The sequence below is a fragment of the Ixodes scapularis genome, unplaced genomic scaffold, assembly GCF_016920785.2.
Source record: "Ixodes scapularis isolate PalLabHiFi unplaced genomic scaffold, ASM1692078v2 PGA_scaffold9__187_contigs__length_104089568, whole genome shotgun sequence".
In the NCBI taxonomy this organism is placed as follows: domain Eukaryota; kingdom Metazoa; phylum Arthropoda; class Arachnida; order Ixodida; family Ixodidae; genus Ixodes; species Ixodes scapularis.
Genome location: NW_024609884.1, coordinates 101,621,649 through 101,642,313, shown reverse-complemented (window position 1 = coordinate 101,642,313; position 20,665 = coordinate 101,621,649). Strand labels below are relative to the sequence as shown.

At 46.0% G+C, this 20,665-nt stretch overlaps 1 protein-coding gene across 6 annotated transcripts in view; it reads left to right on the top strand.

The window, feature by feature from the left end:
• Nucleotides 1-8,198: 8,198 nt before the first annotated feature.
• The window catches only part of LOC8037538 (activin receptor type-1), a 124,620-nt gene continuing 112,153 nt past the window's right edge, over nucleotides 8,199-20,665 (top strand). For 3 of the 6 annotated variants that reach the window (XM_029979581.4, XM_042287545.1, XM_029979582.4), the window contains exon 1: nucleotides 8,199-8,296. Coding sequence is in view for 2 of the 6 variants with exons in the window: in XM_029979580.3 (XP_029835440.2) it covers nucleotides 11,765-11,840 (76 nt within the window). In the remaining 4 variants the exon portion in view is untranslated. Of the gene's footprint in view, nucleotides 8,297-11,707; nucleotides 11,841-20,665 lie in introns of those variants that run through there. The other 3 variants (XM_029979580.3, XM_029979579.4, XM_029979584.4) reach the window with 3 other exon arrangements.

The window sequence follows — 20,665 nt, the reverse complement described above, 5'->3', positions numbered from 1 at the left end:
ATTTAGAACTTTGCCCGTCTTTTGTCCAAGCCCGTCGCGATGTTTCCCTTCCTTTCCAACTGTGACACGTGGTTTTGTTAACTTCTGCTTGTCATTTTTGTTTTTCCGTCCTTTCCGCGCGTGATCGAATGATTTTTCTTAAACGAAGATCAGGTGATTTTTCTTAACAAGCTGCCTCAGCCTGCAGATTGGTCCAGCTAATAATAACAGCAAACAAAATGCTTACAGTATTTACTATTGGCTAGCGTAACCAATTTATGTATATCACTTGCAAGGCAGCTGCCATGCCGAGCAATTTGTGAGCTATTCATACTGGGCTAAAATAAAGCGCATCTGGTCCGTGAAAATTAGCTTCGGGCCAGGCTGGGCCGGCTGTCGGAAACAGCGGGCCGCGGGCAAGTCCGGGCCCAATAGACAACGGGCCGGGCTGGGGCAGTCTTCGAAATATCGGCCCGTGCAGACTTTTAGTCGTAGGCATCGCGGGTCGGTGGTGTCAGTCGCGTCGTCGTGTTTCATCTCGCGTTCACCCGGGCTCCCCGGACTGTTTTGTTTTCGGCAACTTCTGGACATGGATTGAAAGCAAGGTATGTTCTAAAACTGTAAAAACACACGCGCTAGTCATATAGGTTTCTTTTCGGACACAGTGCAGTCGCGATACCTAGAGGAAGGAGATATGCCGATACGGGTAAGGGGGCATACAATAATTCGATTACAGTAATTGAATTACTGTAATTTAATTAGTTTAGGTAATTTGTAATTGTAATTAATTACTTTCGGCGAAAAGGAATTGTAATCAAAATTTAATTACTTCGGCGATAGGGAATGGTAATTAAAATTTGATTACTTTCTAGCGTCAGTCATTGCAAAATTTCAGGCACAATTACTACTTTTGCAAAACTTTGCAGCACCGACGGAACCTCTCGAAAGCCTCAGCGCTTGTACAAAGCGTCCTAGCGCTCGGTGACACATCCGCTCACATAGACACTCATGCACACGCATACACAACAAAATAACGTAGCGTTATTTATTTTTTTTTTATTTATTTATTTTTTTTTTTTTTCACTGCGGGGCGGTCTGAGGGACAATCCTCTTTCGGGACTACCTCAACGGCAGAGCCGTTTATTGAGAGAGTTTGGCCATACATTGGTTTGAATAGGCGAGCATCTCGGGGCCAACTACAGGGCGCGAAACAGCCCCTAGCGGTGGTCGTGTGCTCTAGGTATGTGGCACGACCAATTTGAGCCGTTTTAGCGTCGCTAGAGTGAAAAGGTTAAGCTCTCGGTGGCTGAAAACTTTGTCCATGTGAGGTTTTAGCAACGTTACTAGAACACTCAGTTGGGAAACTCGCCGTCGAAACCTGGGCCGCTGGAGTCCACCGAGACCGAGCTAAATACGTCGATAGCGCCACTCTTTATCATTTGTCTGTAGTGTGGTCACCTTGAGCTTTTAGAACGCATGTTTTTGCGTAAAAACAAACGGAAAAGACTCTTTTTGTATAAAATTTTTTGGAGTTTAGTACAAAATGAAGGGCGCGTGATGTTATTAGAATCTTTAGTTTGCAAGGTTTTGCGGAACAATTACTATTGTTTTTATACAACCATGCCTCAGCGGTGCTTTCAGGTAGCGCGTCCCGACCTAGGTGCATTTAATTTGGGTAGTAATTCGCGGCGCGTCCGCTGGGGAGACGGGGGTGGCATTCCTGTAACCTCTTCCGCTGTATCTGTTTCGGCGCCAAAATGGCCGATCAAAGCCAAAATAGAAGTGCAGTTCCTCCAGTGGCCGCTACGGGAGAAATGGCGGCGTTGCGTTCGCCATTAGCTCGGTTCTGGTGGACAGATTGGGGCCAGTTTTTCCGAGCAGTTTTCGTCACGCCAATATTCGAGAATAAACGAACGTGCGCTCCAAACCAGGGCCGACTTGCTAGAAACAGCGTTTCAGCCGGGGAACGAAAACACTGCCAAAGCCAGCGCACAAGCCGAGCGGGACTCCGCGTCCGAAGACGCTCGCGCGCCCCAATACTGTTTTCAGCCAGTCTCAGCTTAGACGCTGTTTAATAGCAAGCCGGCCTAGAGCGAACTGTCACCTATACTCCATCTGCACAAACATCAGCAGTACAGACAAAGGCATGGGCACGAGCGCGTGGCTTTGGAAAGTGCCTCCTCTGCACGAGTTCTCGTACAAACAAAAGCGTTTTGCTGAGCTAGGCTCACGTGCCTGTGCCTTTGTTTTTACTGGAGACATTCTATTGGGAGTGTCTACATCCACGCGCGGGGATGTAGCCACGTCGGGAGGAGATAAGGCTCCATCCACGCAATACGTCACTTCCGGCGCACTACGATCAACTTCCGGTCTAGCCTCCCATTATTTTTCCATTTGCTTGGCGGCCATTGCACCTTGCGTTCCTGCCGTGCGCGGACTACTGTCTACTGTGCCTGCCTGGTCTTCCGCAAGCGGTTTTGACTTTCTCTGAAGCGTTTTTATTTTCTTTCTGTTTTCTCGGACAAGGAGTTTGGCCGTTTAAGTATTAGCACGGTCGCGCTTCTGATCTGCCTCAAGTTTTGGTTGCCGGGGGTTCGACGGTGAAATACTTGTCCTAGTATTTCCCATCGAATAATCGGGAGGCCGTCTAAGTGCGGGCGTTTAGTGGCATTAGGATCGAGGCTTTGTTTTCCAAGGTGTCTGACACCCTGCTCGATTTTGGCACAAACAACACCAGCGTTTGTGCCAGCGCGTACGTTGACAACTATCGTCGGCTGGCCGCTCAGATCTTGGAACGCAATCGACGATGCAGATCGCCTTTTCTTCCGTCCTTCCTAGGCGGGGGAACAGGTTCTCTTCGATGGAGTGTCAGCGTAGTTAGAGTGCCGAGATCCAGGCGTTGAATGATCGGCACAGAGACGTGAACTGGCTCCTGCAGGAGTTCTGCCGCAAGCAGGGCTTCGTGTTCATCGGTGATCTCGTGGACGAGTGGCATCTGCGCATCGGCTACTGTCTTATTTGTCATGGAATAAACTGTTTCTGGAATCTTTTACCCAGTTTTCTCGATTGAATGCTCTCAGTATGTTTGTTATTAATGGGTCTAATGCATGCTTTCCCTTTTCTCACAATCTTTGTGTGATTGCAAGCGTGCGCGCAAGTCAAGAACGTACGAAGCGGTGGGCACGTACTTGTCCCCTTCGATACACATAAGCTCACGTTAAAAGGCTTCGAATCAAGCCAACCACACACACGACGAAGCCTCTCCGCCTCGCCTCAGCAGCGATGCGCACATGGGCGAAGGTCCCGGAGGCCGCACCCGCACCGCCCGCACGCACGGATGGCACGCACGCCGCCCACACGTGTGTGTGACTCCTGGACAACATAAATATAAAGATATATATTGAACATGATTGTAAACCTGAGACTGGCGCAGAAAAGAGGACACACCAGAAGGTAGAAAAAGACGAGGCAACGTCCCAATTGGTACTATTTTTTTCATGATGCATTATATTTGCTATTAGTCTTAGAAAACTAAACCATTGATGAATTGTCTAAAAATTTGTAAGGTCACGTGACATCTTAACCTTAAAACAACAATGAAATAAAACCTCTTTATTTTTATATCCTATATTTACTTATAAGAAAGTATAATATGTACATAAAAACAAATTATCTCCTTATATTATAAGTCACGTGACCTTTTGCGTGGATGGAGCCTTATCTCCTCCCGACTTGGCTACGTCCCCGCGCGTGGGTGTAGCCTCGGCCCATTCTATTTCACGCTTTAAATGTCGTTTCCAATATTTTGACGTCGCGGTCTCCTGATTGGTCGACGCTGTGTCACAAATTTAGTTTACGCTCTAAGTGCGGGGGGAATATTCGGCGCTGGCGGCGGCCTTTGCTCCGGCTCTGCCTCGACGGCGCCGTGTCGCGCCGTCTGCGGTGCGAGCAGAAAACAAGAGCGTAAACCTGGCGTAAACATGTCAAAATACCCAAAGAAAAAAAATTTAGCTTGAGCTTTCAGCTGAGGTTGGGAATTTTGATTGTCTATCAAGTTATTTTTCCTTTTGCCAGTTATTTACGTCCGTGTTTCAGCACTGTCGCATATTTGTATCGTTGTATTATTTTCAAGTTTTTTTTTTCCTGGCGGTTTTACTTCAGATATTATTTACATACGGATTTTGGAGACTGACCTCGCACCTGTGAATTTTGTCGCCAATGATTCGGGAGCCCCGATTTGGTTCTAATATATTTCTGAGCCATTATAATTTCAACTCAATCTAAATCATTTACAAAAACATGATGCTTGTATGTCAATGTGGTCTTATTAGCGCGTGTGGATTTTAGTTTTATATTAACACTCGTAAAATATTAATATATAGCTAATTGTTGCATTTTTATTTGCCTGGCACACAAAAGTCTGTAAACCCAATTTTTTCTTTAGCGATCTGGCGTCTTCCAGCATGTTCACTAATTTATTGTTATTTATTAAAAATATTCTCCAAACTCTCAAGCTCTATTGTACGGAGCTAATGTTTTCCTGGGATTTTATACGTGCTACAGATTGCAATCAAATATATGTCAAAAGGTGCGCTTGTACCTCTAGCCGCTACATGTCCAGATGAATACCCCAAATTAAATAATTAAATAAGCATCACAACTTGTCGATTTCTGTCCCCAGAGCAGCTGTTCACCGTTCTACCACAATACACATAAATTTGTAAGAAGAAGTTGCAGTAACTCGACGTAACAAGACTTTTTCTTGGACACTTCTGCATCGCGCCATGCTGTCGATGAATGCGGAGGGCAAGTTCGTCTGCTTCTTGCGCAGGGGGTGACATCGGAACGCCCCGATCTGAGCGTCGTCTGCTCCTTTGCAGCGTCGTCTGCTCGCAACGTCGTCTGCTTCTGTCTTACCTTTCCTGCGACTTTCGGAAGTGCAGAGGCCAGGTTCACGAAACGATCTTACGCCAAACATGTGCGTAAGACAAAACTTCAGAACATATTCGTATTCACGAAACGAAATTTTTGAAAGTTTTGCGCAGGTTACGACGAAATCCTACGACAGCTCTGAAGCTGTCGTAGGACGTCCGTGGGTCGTCGCGGTCGCGACGACCCACGGACGTTTATTTTTATTACGTGTGCTTCTCACGCGTCCCGACTTCAAGCAGCTAGAAAAAAAGTAAAAGTACTTGAAACAGACCACGACGAACAAGAACGCTGGATCCACAAACACCCGGGAAAAGCTCCAACGGCCACGATTCTACCGAACGCGACCAAGTGAGCACGGCAGTTAGGCCTAGCACTCCGCGACTCGGTGACCGTCTGCCCACGACCGGCTGGTGTGCTGAATGGAATATGCCCGCGCGACCCTTGTGAACCCTTCCCGTATTATACTTTAATCGCTGACCTCAGTTTTAGATTAAGAGATCAATTTCTTCCTCTTGTTATCTCCTTGTTTCCCGAGGCAACGGTGACTCTCGCCGGTGAAAAAGCGGTGAATCTCCGACAGACGCGGGAAAGGTAAAGCAGCCATCGCTTTGACTAGCAGACGTAAAGCAGACGACGTTAACTGCGCCAACCCGCGAACGCCGTTAAAGAATGAGGGGTCTCGCCGCACGCGAAAGGAGGGAAAAAGTGTTTGGGAGGTAACTTGTGGACTAACCACCCTCACTCTCGGTTCTTAGCAAACAAACCTCGGCGCCTCGGGACACCTCGCCAGTGGGCGCGTTCAGTAGCGGCCCCGGAGTCAAGGAGTCACTGACTCCTTCCACTGGACGGCCAAAAGTCACTTCCGGTGCACGTAACTCCGGGGCTTCGGAGTCAAGCTCCGAAGCACCGAGTCCGGAGACGGTGCACGTAGAGTCAAAGGAGCTAAAATGACGTCATTTCCTGACTGGTGACGATTTCCGGCGCTAAAAGAGTAAAAAACAAACAATATGGCGGGATAAGCTGCTTCGGTTCTGTAGCGGGTGCGCGGTTTGCTCGCTTTTGTTAATGAAAAGTGCTCAAGGTAAGTCGAATAACGCGTTCGAATACCTTTTTGAGGTAAGGCTCTTTCGGAAAATGCATTGGACCGTATTTGGTTTGGTTTAAATATGCTAATAAACAACGCAAACGTTCATTTGACGCGCCGTCTCTTGATCGCCGTTGCACGGAAACTCGGTAATATTGACGATAGTCCTGTCCGCGCTCAACAGAGAAAAACAGGGTATGAACGCGACTTTGGAAGCCGGTTGGACACTCACGCAGAGCATGATACCGATTAATGTTTTGTTTGCGTAGCTAAATCGGGGTGCACGTTGGCTGAGGCTCGCTTCGGCCGACAAAACCTTGATCGCCGAGCGCGGCCGAACTTCCCGTCTGTATACAAATACATTTTATAGGAAGTTCGTTACGAAGGGCAGAACAAACTTATGGCCGTATAAAGGTATCGCAACCGGCGGGGTAGATTCGCTGAGCTCGGTATTCCGCGTGTACTGACGACGATTTTTGTCGGCTTTTATAACAGTAGCTGCATTTGCACCGCCAAGCGAAGGGCTCGATCGCGTTGCATCGCTTCGAACAGCAGCGCTGATGTGTACAATCACCCGCTTTTTCTTCAACGACCTTGTAAAGACTTCTTCAATACCGGCGTCAAATAAAAGCGATCCTGCTCGCCATCGTCTGCTTCCAGTTTATTCGGAGACCGTCTGGCACAGGGGAGGAAGCGGAAGTTGCGTAGAAGCAGGTTTGGAGCCGCGGGTTTTTTTGCCGTTCAGTAGGCGCTCCGATGACTCCGACTCGAGCCACTCCGTTCGGAGGCAAGGGAGGCGCTACTGAACGCGCCCAGTGAGTCCTTTGATTTCCCCCCTTGATGCGCGTCTGCTAGTTGTTAGACAAAAACAACGTACCGCTCGAGTTATTTCGTCTGCCCTCTCTGAAAGGCCAAGTCGAGCTCGCTCTGCAGTTCGCAGGAAAGGTAAGACAGACGCAGACGATGTTGCGAGCAGACGACGTTGCAAAGGAGCAGACGACGCTGAGATGGGGGGTCGCGCTGACGCAACACCTCCGCTGACGCCACCGCTACTTCCTTTCTCATGCGCAGAAGACGAAAATGAGCCCACTTGCGAGGCGTATTAAACCACTGGATATAATGTATTCTAACAGAGCCGTATATGTAGAGAGTTTGGTCAATGGGAGGCGCGGGAAGAGCCAGGGCGTGGGGCAGACTCGGAAAGAGGGCTTGGCATGCTCTCTTGACCAACCAGAAGCCGAAAAGAATCCCCTAGCGGTGGTAACGAGAAACAGTTCTGAGCCGATCGATCATCGAAGGTCTATGTTCGTATATGGTTTAAATAAGTGCGTAAGAGTGAAGTGTAGTAACTCTTTGTGGTTGAAAAGAGGGTTTACGTGTTGTTCATCATGATCATGCAGAAAGATGTAAGAAACGAACGCGCCGCTCAACTCTGTTTTGCGCGGACAGAGTGTGACCGCTCTGACGGCAGATTCCCGGCGCTCGGCGTTTGGCGTAAGGATTATGTCGATCTTTCCACTAGTCGCACTCTTCCACCATCATTTTAGAGGAGTGTGATTGAAACATCACGTGTACCATATTTTCAGCCATCGAGAGTTACTCCAATGCAGTTATCAGGTTTGTTTCTCGCGACCACCGCCAGGGTATTATTTCCGGCTTCTGGTTGGTCACATTCAAATTTCTGAAGACGCCCTGGAACACGCCCAGCCCGCTTTCGGCCAATGGCGCCGCTTCATTTGTCTCCTATACTTCCCAACGAATGGCCAAACTCTCTACATATACGGCTCTGTATTCTAAATTTATCCAGTGCGACTTCTCCTCCTTCCTCTCCCTCTTTTTTCTCTCTCGCCCTCGCGCGTCGACGGTGGCGCCGCATGGATTGCTCCCAGCTAGCAGACGCTCTCGCTTGGATACAATGCGGCGGAAGGTTGTTTCCGTTAGTTTCCGTGTTTTGCGATTGCATTTCTGCCGCGAATTGGACAGTTTAACGCACAGTTGACTGCAGAGACTTCCGAAATATCAGCAGAACGACTTGACGGCCTGGAAATCGCGAACTAGGGCGAAAATGGGCACGCGATGCGTGCACGGTCTACGTCACTATGCTACCGAAGTGAGGCTGGTTCGCTCCTGCGCGAGCAAAGCCGCCTACTAGCGCAGCAGCGAACTCTTGTATGTTGCACAGTGACTTTGGTACGATTGAAGGCAGTGTTTTTGTGTTACCGCACGCGTGCCCCAGACGCAAAGAAGGGAGATCACACGCTCGTTCTTTCGTCGCTTCGTAAGGGAGGCAAGACGTGACAGGTAAGCACGAAGCGACTGCTGTTTTTTTTTTCTTTCACAACTGACGCACTCTCCTCACAGCGACTGTACTTCGCCTCACCTTAACATAAACCAACCGAAGAGGCTACAGACGTGAGCGGGCAACTTTGACTCGGGCTCCCGCTGCACGAGCGTTCACGCAGCCGACGCGCGATCGAACGTAAGGAGCCTCCACTTGTAAAGTTTGCGCTTAGTTCATGGCGGAGATTTCTGTGGTTTAGATAATAAAAAAAAAAAAAAAAAATGTTTCCGTTTTTAACGATACCCATTCTTGGCGTGCGCAACGTGTCTTAATAGTTGCGCAAAAACGATCTACCAACATTTGATCCCTATTGCTGCAAATGCGCGGCTGGGAGCCTTCACCCTCTCCTCGGCATAACGAAATCGCAGTATTCTGCGTAAAAGAATCTTAGCAGAACGAGCGAAAAACCAAACTATCCGCTAACACCTACAACTTTTCAAAGCTTTATGGTTTTGAAAGTTTCTTGTGATGCCTTGTGTGTACTTTGTTTTTACCAGACATTGTCAGTTTGCTCGGCTCATTACAAAGACTTTGTAAGCTTACTTGGCTTATTGGAGGCAGGGCATTATCTCTTCACAGCAGTGAACCCTTTATGAACTGTCGTTTCCCCAACTAAAATAATCTCGTTTTATTCATCAAGCGATGACATGGAACAATCTTGGCTCTTGAAAGCATTTCTTTATTATTGGAAATAACCGCCACTCAGGCCTTCAAGTTCTGCTGCCAGTGACTGTAAAAAAAAAAACTAAAGAAAAAAAGACTAAAACTAATATCAAGTCACAGGTAATGCATATTTTTATTTTACAACACACCAATTCACAAGGACTGGCACAAGGCTACTTTTCACTGAGTTGCTTCGCTGTGCTCAGACCGCTTGTGAGGGCCGGAGTCACAATTCAAAGAGGATTATACTAATCCTGTTACAATCTAATTCGTGCCATCTCCAGTGATCTCACTGTAGCACAGCGAAGAGCAACTGTGTGAAGCAGCCTGTCTATGTCACCTCCAGGCCAGCACTAGCTTTTGATAACAAAGAGATTGCACAGCGAAATGATAGCAGACGGCGACAGGTGTGTGCTAAAGACGGAGCTTCTGCTTCTACTGCACTCACTGACGAGGTACATGAAAACATCAAGGCACGTACACTAGAAGCTGAATCTCAGCCATGGCACAGTGAATGACTAGCTTGCACAAAAGTCAATGGCGATACATAAAAATATTAAGGCACGGATACTAGACGGTAAATCCAAGCTATGATAAAGTGAATGACTAGCTTCCACAAAAGGCAACAGTGAGATACATAAAACTATTAAGGCACAGACTCTAAAAGTTTAATTTCAACTATCAGAAGGTAAACGACTAGCTTGCACGAAAGTCAACGGACATATACAAAACATTCCAAGAATAAAGGCTGAATCTCGATTACAAAGTGAGTAAATATCTAGCACTAAAGTCAACACACACTAAAACCTTCCGGCGAGCTGTGTCGTGCTTGTCAGATGGAATGCTGAAGAACTTGAAGTATTTCTTGCCGTCGATGTTACAGTTGCTGCACCCGAAAGCGCAGCACCCCGTCATAGCTCACGAATTAACGCCAAGCGAAAACCAGAACTATGTGAAGCTTGCGTGCGAAGTGCAGACAGACGTGCCATATGCTGCTGCATACGCACTGGCGGTTTGACCGCATTTGCGAATGCTCTTGCTTAAATACTTATTACAAATCCACCCGCATTTGATGGCGACAACGAGCGGAACCGTATAGCTGTTGCGATTCAACTTATTCAAACGCCAGTCTGAATGCAGCAGCTACCCAGGCAGTTAGTAGCCGACGTTGCCTGGCGCGCCGAGTCAGCCGAGTGACCGGAGCGAAAATGGCGCCGAGGGGCCTCGAAAAGCAAAAACAACCAAAACAAAAGCGGCGCGCAGCGAGCTCTGCCTGGTGGACCACATTCGTCCAATGAGAGGAGCGGGCGGCATTCTTCAAGAGATGTCGCTACCTTTCATTGAATTAGAGTTTACACCTTTCCAAAAAACGCTCCTAGGCCGCCGCCATGTTGCTGATGCTGATGCGGCTGGTGCGACTCTCGCGCCCCCTATGAGCTAGATATTTTCTGCCACTCTCTGGGACTGTGAAGGCCCGCTCAGCGCGGTTCTCTACGTACGTTTTTGCGGGTTTGCATTCGGCGTTTTCTCGCCTCTCTTGAAAGTTTCCATTTATTTTTTTATGCGTGCTGCGTACCCTTTTTGTGTTGTCTTCCATTGTGAGAAATAAGGCTGGTAAGTGCCTGCCATTCAGGCTTTTCTGCTCGACATTCACGGGAAAGTTGAAGGACGTTGAACGGCCCTCGACGCGATTTTGCGAACATTGTTCTCCCCCCTCCCAGAGATAATCCGTGTAGAATCCTCAGTTATCTCCAGAAATAGTTGTCCGGGTTGGGGTGAGAAATGGGTCAGTCGCGTTTGTTTCTTTGCCTTGGTGCGGTTGTGAAAAGAGGAAGCTCTCCCCGAAACGTGCCCCGAAACGAAGTCATCTCGGATTCCGTGCGATCGTCAAGATGTGACTGTCGTCGACTGTGACTGTGTTATTTGAGATCGTTCTCAAATAAATTCTTTTCGGATAACGCTGCATCGTGTGGTACGTACGATATATTGTTCGAATGTGAACACTTCCTCAATTGTATGTCTGTGTCCTGTCCATCGGTAAACACGTTATTTGTGAGTGTGAAAAATGCATGCCTTTCGGCCCTCTTCTGTTGCAATTTATTTTTGACAGCAAAACGCTTTGTCGTTTCACATGTGGCGAATCCCGCTGCGCCGTCAAAACTTATCGTAAGAAAAAAAAAAATAACTAGAACTATACATTCCAGTCGCATTCGTTCTGTCGCGCGCATACCCAACAAAAATAGTTAACAAATTTTTTTTTTTGTTGCTTTTTTTGTTTTTTGAAATGTTCTACAATGCTTTCTAAATGTCCTCGGGAAAATACATGTACCATGAGACACAAAATATAGCGGGAAAAGGCGATAATTTAGCCGCCAGCAGCGTTTGAAAATGCGCCTACGCAGGCTGCGCCTCTTGAATTCACAGTCCACTCGGTTAGGGTTAGGAGGGACGTCGGTGAGAGTCTAGCCTCAAACTCAGTGACTGGGCTCGAAAACGGTTGGTTGCCCCTGGGGTCGAGAGACGCCGCCTCCTTCTCTTTTTCCCGATAACGCCCTCTCCGCACGAATGGGGCGGCCGGATAAGCGTTCGCCCGCTTCGTGATCTCGGAGGCCATGGTCAAATGTTTGTCTTTTTTTTAGACTTCGGCTAGGTGGCGCAAGCTACCGCCCCTTTACGAAGAGTATAGCCAGCGCAAAATCTACCTATCCATTCATATCGAGCCATAAAAATATGGTGGTCTTTGTTGGTGATTTGTGTTTGCAGCCATGGTGATTCTTCCTGACCCTACAAGAGTGCAGAGATGTCTATTAATCGCTTCTTTTTTAATTGTTCAAATTGAAGGTAGGTTCTGACTATTCCTTCATGTTCCTTGCTCTAAAACCCGGCGTATTGTGCCGATAGTTTCGTGCTCTTTTCGACAAAATGGCGACAAGGTACACAACAAAAACCCCTAGTCGTGATGTCACTAATTCGGGCGGTTTCTCGCTTCGTTAATTTCTGTCAGCCCGCGGATTTGACTTCCTTCGGAGTGTGCAGTTAGGACTGCGTCGTTTGGTCACAATTATTATTGCCCTTGTTCTAAGGCCATCTCTTTACTGCAAAAATGAGCTCATGTTTGACAATAAACAAATATTTTTATAATGCAATTAAATGCAAAGGTGCAAGCGAGCTGGACAAGAATGACGAAAATAATAAAACAAGAGGGACAAAGGACAAACACAGCTAGGTGACTGCTGCGCGACCGAAAAAATCCACCTGGTCCGGTATCGAACCCGGGACCTCTCCATTACAGGTAGAGCGCTCATCCAACTGAGCTAACCAGGGGTTGGACGTCAGTAGAGCTAACAGGTTTTATCAGCTGCCACCAGTCTAACACCAACAAGGCTGAAGTTTACAGGCCCCCAAACACAGCCCCAGAGTTCTTTCGTATTATGTATGATTATATGCGTAAGAATCGTAACATAAGCAGTAAGGTCATAATAGCAGGTGACTTTAATTTACCTCTAGTTGATTGGTCCTTTTCCAAACCCCAGAAAATATCTCATGGTGTTGACATTCTTTCAGAACTATGTTTTCATTATAACCTAACTCGAATTGTTACCGAAAACACTCGTATTCAAGGCTGTACACAAACAGTGCTTGATTTGGTTTTTGGTAGTGATCATTTTCTGAGCCACGAGTACAGTATCGACGTCTTAGATGGTATATCTGACCACGAAATGGTTTTGTGCTCTTTTAAAACAAACTCTGTAGTTTCTGCTTCGCTGCAGGTTTCCACATTACTGGACTATAGCAAAACAGACGACCTTGGCATACTCAATTACTTTGATGTGCATTTTGATAACTTCCAATTGCTTTTCTCAAATGCTCTTACCACCTTTGGAACGAATTTAAAGTAGCCGTTTAGTTCTGCACTTCAAACTTTATCCCAACTAAGACGAAAAGAATTGACAGGCAAAACCCTTGGATAACGCGAGAAATTATTCACATGAAACGTAAAATAAATAGGCTGCGCAAATGTGCAAAGAAAAGCAAAACAGCTCTTAATAAAGATAAGTTGGCACAGCTGAATACTGAACTTGGCCTCAAAGTTAGATCAGCTAAGCATTCATTTTTCAATGTGACACTTCAGTCGTTTATTAAATCGTCACCTCGCGAATTCTGCAGTCACATTAACCCTAAAACAAAGTCACACCTAGAATCATTCTCAAATGATAAAACCAATCTAGTAAAGGCGTTTGACGAGTATTTTCTTTCTGTATTTACTACGGATAATGGAACTATATATTTTCTTTTGTCTCTTGTTCTTCTCTTGTCACATTGGATGATTTAGTGGTTACCGAACAAGGTGTCTTGCAGCTCTTACTTATCCTCGATAGTAAAAAGAGTGCTGGCCCTGACAATCTACCCAATGAATTTTTAAAAAGGTACATGGAATGGATAGCAAAGTATCTCATACTCATTTTTAGACACTCCCTCAACACAGGAGAAATTCCTAAGGACTGGAAATTTGTAGAGCCCTGCACGGATAACAGTTTGAGTATCCGTGTCTAATCCGCATCCGCAGACTTTGTATCCGAACCGCATCCGCAAACTTTTTACATTATTGCATTCGTATCCGATCTGCATCCGCATACTATGTATCCGTATCCGAACCGCATCCGCAAAATGTGGAACCATGTCGATGTTCTTGCTAACCGCCAGAGGTTACGATTACATTTAGACTAGCAAAATCAGTGGAAACAGGGCCGTACCCAGAAAAAAATTTCGGGGGGGGGGTTTTCGGGGACAACGGCGGCCATTTTGAAAGTGTCTATTGTCTTATTTTCGCCTATGAATCATGTGCATCGGTGGCATATAATGGAGAGTTACAGCAAACCGGAGAACCGGTCCCGGTTCGGTACCCGGTAGCCGACCGGTGCCACTGCGCGTGCGCAGAGGTGGAGATTAAAATTGGCTGGCTGCCAGTGCACCGACCAGGGCCGTACTTAGAAAAAAATTTCGGGGGGGGGTCAGAACCCCCTAACCCCCCCCCCCCCCCTGGTTACGGCCCTGAGTGGAAATCACGCAAACCGCGTTCTTCCCCGCCGCACGCGGAATCAGAAACTTTCACCTGTAGCCCCTTAACTCTCCCCTGAAGTCTGAACGCCTCAGAAAAAAAGGTCATAAAAAAAAATAAGTTTGGAAAGAGTGGTGGAGAAGCAGTGGTAGGAAGACGAAATCCTTTCTGTGATGTTACCGAGCGTATGCGGCCGCCTCGAGTCTCATGGTGTTTCGTGTCAGCCAGCGGACAGATATGCCGCTAAGTCAGAGTCTAAGGCCTGATCGGATCGACTAACGTGTTGTTCGAGAAAGATTGCAGCCTGCAGGCGCCCAAATATATGTATTAAAAAAAATGTTTTTTTTTTTTTTTTTTTTTTTTTTTTTTGCTTAGGGCGGCTACGTAGATTGCGCCCGGCAACCACTGGCATTGCTGGCATTGCTGGCATTGCTGGCGCTCTGGCGTCATAACCGGACAAATCTGAACTACCAGACTTTCTTGGCTAGAAGTCTAAGCATACAAAAAAGAAACAGGCTATTTAAAGGGGTACTCCACCGATTTTTTGAGCTACCTCAACTAACGATATTTTCTGACTCCCCGACCCTTAGCCTTTTCGGTATGCTATTTAGCATCGCGAAATTCATAATAGGTATTGTGAAATCGGCAAATGAAAATGGTGCAAAAACCAATATTCAAATATTCGCGCACTTTTCAGTGCCGTGACGTCAGTGGCAGGCAGGCTTGCCAGTTGAGCAAGTAGTCTAAAATAGAATATGCCAATCATTTGTTCCGTGCTGGAGCGCGGATACGGGAGCGAGCTTCCAAAGCACTCATTTGACACCAAGAAACTGCTTCAAATCCGTTGGGAACAACTTCTGTAGTCCAAAAAGTTAACCCCTGCCTTCCACTGACGTCACTTTGTTGTTGTTGCCAGTAGAGACTTTCAGTTTGAAAAACATGGTGAAGACCAAAACTGTAAATTCAATAACTTCGCAAAAAAACAATATTTTGACCTAATATTTGGGATACTATTTTAGCAATGTTTGTTGGTTAGTTTAGCAAAATTTCAAGCAAATCGGAGACAATGAAAAAAACGGTGGAGTACCCCTTTAAGGGCTGCCTATGGGTGTGTGCCGCTGATTCCGAAACTTTGCAAGCCGTGGCGCCACAGGGTCGCGCTCGCTGTCGAAGCATTCTTTTGTTTTTGGTATCATGACCACACCACTCTCTGCGGAGAGGGGGAGGTTTCTTCTACTCTGTTGCGACTTTTTCGTTTGAGGTTTTCTTTGCCCGAGAAAGTTTTCCGCTCTTTCCCTGACAAAGAACTAGCTTTCTCGGCATGATTGATGCCCTGCATTCTTTACCTTTACTTTTTCTATACATAGCATTTTTGACGAGATGAAAAGCACTAACTGAAGTGATCTTCAGTAAGAATCAGATCTTTCTTAGGATCCCTATCGTTTCTTTGAAATGCGTTTTGTGGAAATATGTTTTGTGGACAACTTTTCATGGACATACATTTCACGGACACACTGTTTGTCGACGCTGTACGTTTTGTGGCACATGACCCTGCGACGTTTTGTCAAAAACGCATTTCTTCACTTAGACGCTAAAAGCTAGCGCGCGATTCATTAGGGCGTGCTTAACCAACCTCCCCCCTGTAATCCAGGCGAGATGCAAAAGTTTGTTACGAAAATAGCAAGATTGTGTGCGACGAAACGTCTCAGGTTTTTCGATGGAATGAACACAGCGTCAAACGTCGGATATCGACGAAACGATCTGTAGATGAAGCGTCAGTCAACGGACTGAATGCCACCGGGCAAAAATTTAGATCCGGATCCGCGGATATCGGCGTCCGCAGCCCCTGACATCCGCATCCGATCCGCAATCCGCCAAAATCCGTCTAATTTTTATACGCACCCGCCAGTTTGCTGTGGATATCTGCGGATATCCGCGGATAATCTACGGATATGCAGGGCTCTAGAAATTGGCTAAAGTAATCCCCATATATAAATCTGGAAACAAAAACGAGTTTACTAATTACAGGCCTATATCTCTCACTTCAACTTGCTCCAAAATACTCGAGCACATTATACTAAAACACATTTCAACCTTCGTTGAGAACAATAATACAGACTTGGACGTAGTTCAACTACTCTACTCAAACTACTGTAGTTTAACTACTTTTTCGAGTAGCTTGGTAACTTTCAATTACAACTTGATTTGGGTAATTAGTAGTTTAATTTAACTTCTTTTTTCAGGTAACTTCTACTCAAATTACTAACTACTTTCGAAATTATATAGTGCTAATTTTGCCCATCACGAAAGTTTGAGCGCAGAAATGAATAAGACGCCGGCAGATGAAATGGCATTCCCGAACAAGGGGCCCCCTTGTTCGGGAAGGCGTCCTTGGGCCAAGGTAGCGACGAGCAGCCAAAACATAACACCGGCACGCACGAACGCAGGAAGAGATGCTGAACAAGCCTTAGTCGGGTATTGAACTAATCCGGTAATGCACGCAGACGCCGCGTTCCCAGCTGCAACCGTGAAAGACAGGGGGGGGGGGCACTCTGAGAGTTGTTGTTTTCGACTCTCTGTCTTCAGTGAGTTCTGACTCAAGCGGTAGGTTCCACGGGAGGCGCCACTGGAATGACCTCGCAGCTGGGCGCCTTGTCGTCAACGCATACGCCTTTGCAAAGCCGGACTCCTTCGCGCACAAACCCTGGTACGGATAATCCGTTCATGGGAGCACGTTCCGACGACGCTTGTTCACGTAATCCTTCGCGTCCTTCCGACCATTCATGCCTGGGAGGCCTCCTCTTTGTTAAAAACGATTTAGGCGCGTCAGAATATTGTAGTCGCCGGCAAGGATTGCGAGTTACCCTTGGGAGATCCTCTTGTTGGACCCGACGTCAGCGGCGAAGTATACTTCGGTTCATCTTCTGTTAAACCAAAACAATTTTTTTTTTTTTCAGGAGCGTAGCACTAGCACTACAACGGGACGCGCAGTCGCCCGGATGATCTCATCGTCGTGGCGCGAGACTTAAACCCTTGACGGTCTGGTGCATTCGCTCAGCGTACTCTCAGAACGACGTCGGAATAAAGTGGGGCCAGTCATAACAATCTCAACTTGACCAAGAAAAAAAAAAGGAGGAAAGTTTGTTATTAAAGACCCTCTACCCAGGCAAACCTCGCAAGTTTCGTCATGGACACCTAAGATGCCGACACTCGCTTACCCGACCCTGCACAGCCTCTTTTTCAAATTCAACACTGCCGTTCCATCCAGCCCGTGGAACGTCTATTTAGCTGGGCTGGGGACGTCTTTAGAAGGAAAAGGGGAAAACTCTCCTATCAAGAACTTTGAAAGTCAATTGCTTCTGCGAGCGAGTAAACTATTTCGATGAAAACGCAAGCCATAAGTAGACTGCATTTATTTTAGGCTCGCAGGGTTTTTCATTGATCAAAACTGCTGCTCATTTTGCTACCACAAAAATATAAAAAAGTAACTTCGAAAGTAACTTCAAAGTAACTCGTTACTTTTTACAGTAGTTAGTAGTTTACTCAATTACTATTACGAATGCGTAATTTCTACTCTATTCTAATTACTTTTGGCGTCGATACTCAGTAACTTAACTACCTTTCTTGAGTAATTTGTACATGTCTGCGAATAATATAATGACCCCATTCCAGCATGGCTTCAGGCGTCAGTTATCAACTGTTACTCAGCTGACCGAAAGCATTCATGACTATTCTACTGTAATTACAACAGGGGTCAGGTTGACGTTACATTCATAGATCTATCGAAAGCATTCAACAGAGTATCCCACACGAAACTACTATTCAAGCTAGAAACTATTCTGGGGGCAGGCAAAATACTTAATTGGATAAGAAACTACCTTTCTGATCGCTATCAGTTTGTGACAATTGACGCTCATTCATCGTCAAAGGGAAAAGTTTCATCTGGTGTTCCACAGGGATCGGTACTGGCACCTTTCCTGTTTCTTATTTACATAAATGACATAGTTCAAAACGTTAATGTAGAAATCAGTCCTTTTGCTGACGATTGTATACTCTACTCACAAATCAACAACGATCAGGATCAAATCAACCTTAACAATGCACTTCAACATATTGTACATGGTGTCATGACTGGCAGATCTTGTTAAATTTAGATAAAACTGTATCTATGACCATAACTAACAAAAAGCAACCAAAATCGTTTTCCTACCATATAAACAATAAATCCCTGAAAAAAGTTGCAGAGTACAAGTACCTTGGCTTACATATAGCCATGACCTCCGTTGGGACTTACACATACCGTAAAATACCGGGCAAGCGCCCACTCAAAATTTTGAGATGATCATGAAAAAATGGGGGATGGGTGCTTGTCCGGTCATGAATTCTACATATCAATGTACTGTACATATTTTCTCAGATTTTACAAATTTGGGTATGGGCACTTAATGTGGTATGGGCAGATGCACGGTATTCTACGGTAGACTCTGTAACTCAAAAAGTGCTAAACAAACTTAATTTTCTAAACCTTAAAAAGTTGATCAACTGAGACTAAATTATTAGCCTGCAAAACGCTAGTCCGCCCTATGCTTGAGCACGCCAACGTTGTCTGGTTCCCATACACGGCCTCTGGTGTTAGTAAGTTAGAAAGAATACAAAGAATGGCTGCAAGGTTTATATGTAACAAATATAGTTGGCATGATGCCCCCTCCGAGCTATGTAAGCGATTGGAACTGTTGTCACTAGAAAAAAAGGGTGAAAATTGCAAGGCTCAAATTTCTATATGAATTAGCTAACAGCAAATTCAACATCCCCACAGAAAATTATCTAACTCCTACTAGTAAACGGCTAACAAGATATGACCATGGTAAGCTTTTTGAAGAACTTCCAACCCACAATAATTGCTTCAAATATTCCTTCTCCCCCCGAGCTATCAACGAATGGAATCACTTGCCGCGAAACATTGTACATTCCACTAGTGTAGAGCATCTCATTAACTGGGAAGCGCACCTGTCGACATAGGCTTGCATACTGTTATCTTCAAATGTGTATTAAAAACAAGTATATTTCTGTATGATGTACCACCCTACAACAATCCCAAATGGGATTAGTAGTATTGTAAATAAATGAATAAATTTAAGGTTATGATTATAATGCAAAGGTGCAAACGAGCTGGACAAGAATGACGAAAATAATCCCTGGAGAAGGGGAACAAGAGGGACAAAGGACAAACACAAATCTCCCCTTCTCTTCTCCAGGGATTATTTTCGTCATTCTTGTCCAGCTCGCTTGCACTTTTGCATTTAATTGCATTATAATCATAACCTTAAATTGCAAGCTTCACCCTTCTTGGTGTTAGACTGGTGGCAACTGATAAAACCTGTTTGCTCTACTGACGTCTAACCCCTGGTTAGCTCAGTTAGTAGAGCGCTCCACCTGTAATGGAGAGGTCCCGGGTTCGATACCCGGACCAGGTGGATTTTTTCGGTCACACACCAGTCACCTAGCTGTGTTTGGAGATTTGTGTTTGTCCTTTGTCCCTCTTGTTCCCCTTCTCCAGGGATTATCGTCAACAAATATTTCAACATAGTGTCTAGAGTACCGTTTGACGGCACTCTTGCAGAGCGTTCAAGTGCCGTCCGACGGTACTCCACTCACGTGTTCAAGTGCCGTCCAAAAGACTCGTATAAAACGAGTTCTCAAAACGAGATTTTCGAAGCGGAGTGTAGCTTAGTGGTAAGATATCTGTGTCATAAGCAAGCGATCCCGGGTTTGATCCCCAGTGCGGGCTTACTTTTTGTTTTTGTTTCCGCGTACATTTTATTTTGCTGACGCATTTGGAAATATTTACATTTTTTTTTTTTTTTTTACGATTAACACAGGAAAAAACAAATGTTGCCACCGAAATTTCGCTGAACGAAATGGTATGGGACTTTGTTTCCGGAGGTGCATAGGGTACAGTGGAGCTTGGTTTGCCGGCTGGACGCCGCTGTGAGCAACATGACTGCCCACAGTGCCGAACGTGCCTCATATGGCCTTAGAGACAGGCAAAGACAAAGAAGAAGTAGAACGCCAGCCAGCCGTGACGAGCCATCAGCCTTCACTCAGCCATCCCTCTATTATTTACTTTATTTTCATTCATTAAACATTTTTCTTATTTCCAAAGTCTCACATATGGCGCAGTCGACGCCCTCAACCTGCCTTTGCCACCTAATCGCCACGTAAGCCTGCCTGTCCGCTTTCATCTGCGTAGCCGAACGTGAAGTCATTTTTAAGCCTACCAGCCTCCCCTTTGCCCATCGCCTGCCCAGAACAACGATGTCACTTATCAACTGGGATAACGCTACATCCGAAGATCTCGCGACCCTGAGCGTTCAGTTCCTCAAAATAGAACTTCAACGCCGAAACCTTAGCGCAGTCGGTAAGAAAGAAGAGCTTATTGACAGGCTTTTGACTGATGCCACCCAAAACCCGCCAAATGCACTAGCTCCTGCAATGCTATTCTCGACTATGCCAGCGTTTACCACAGATGAAGCTGAGAACATGCAGTGCATGTCCGCATTCCTTCACCAGAACATGGCCGTAATGATGACGACGCTAGCCAATCAAG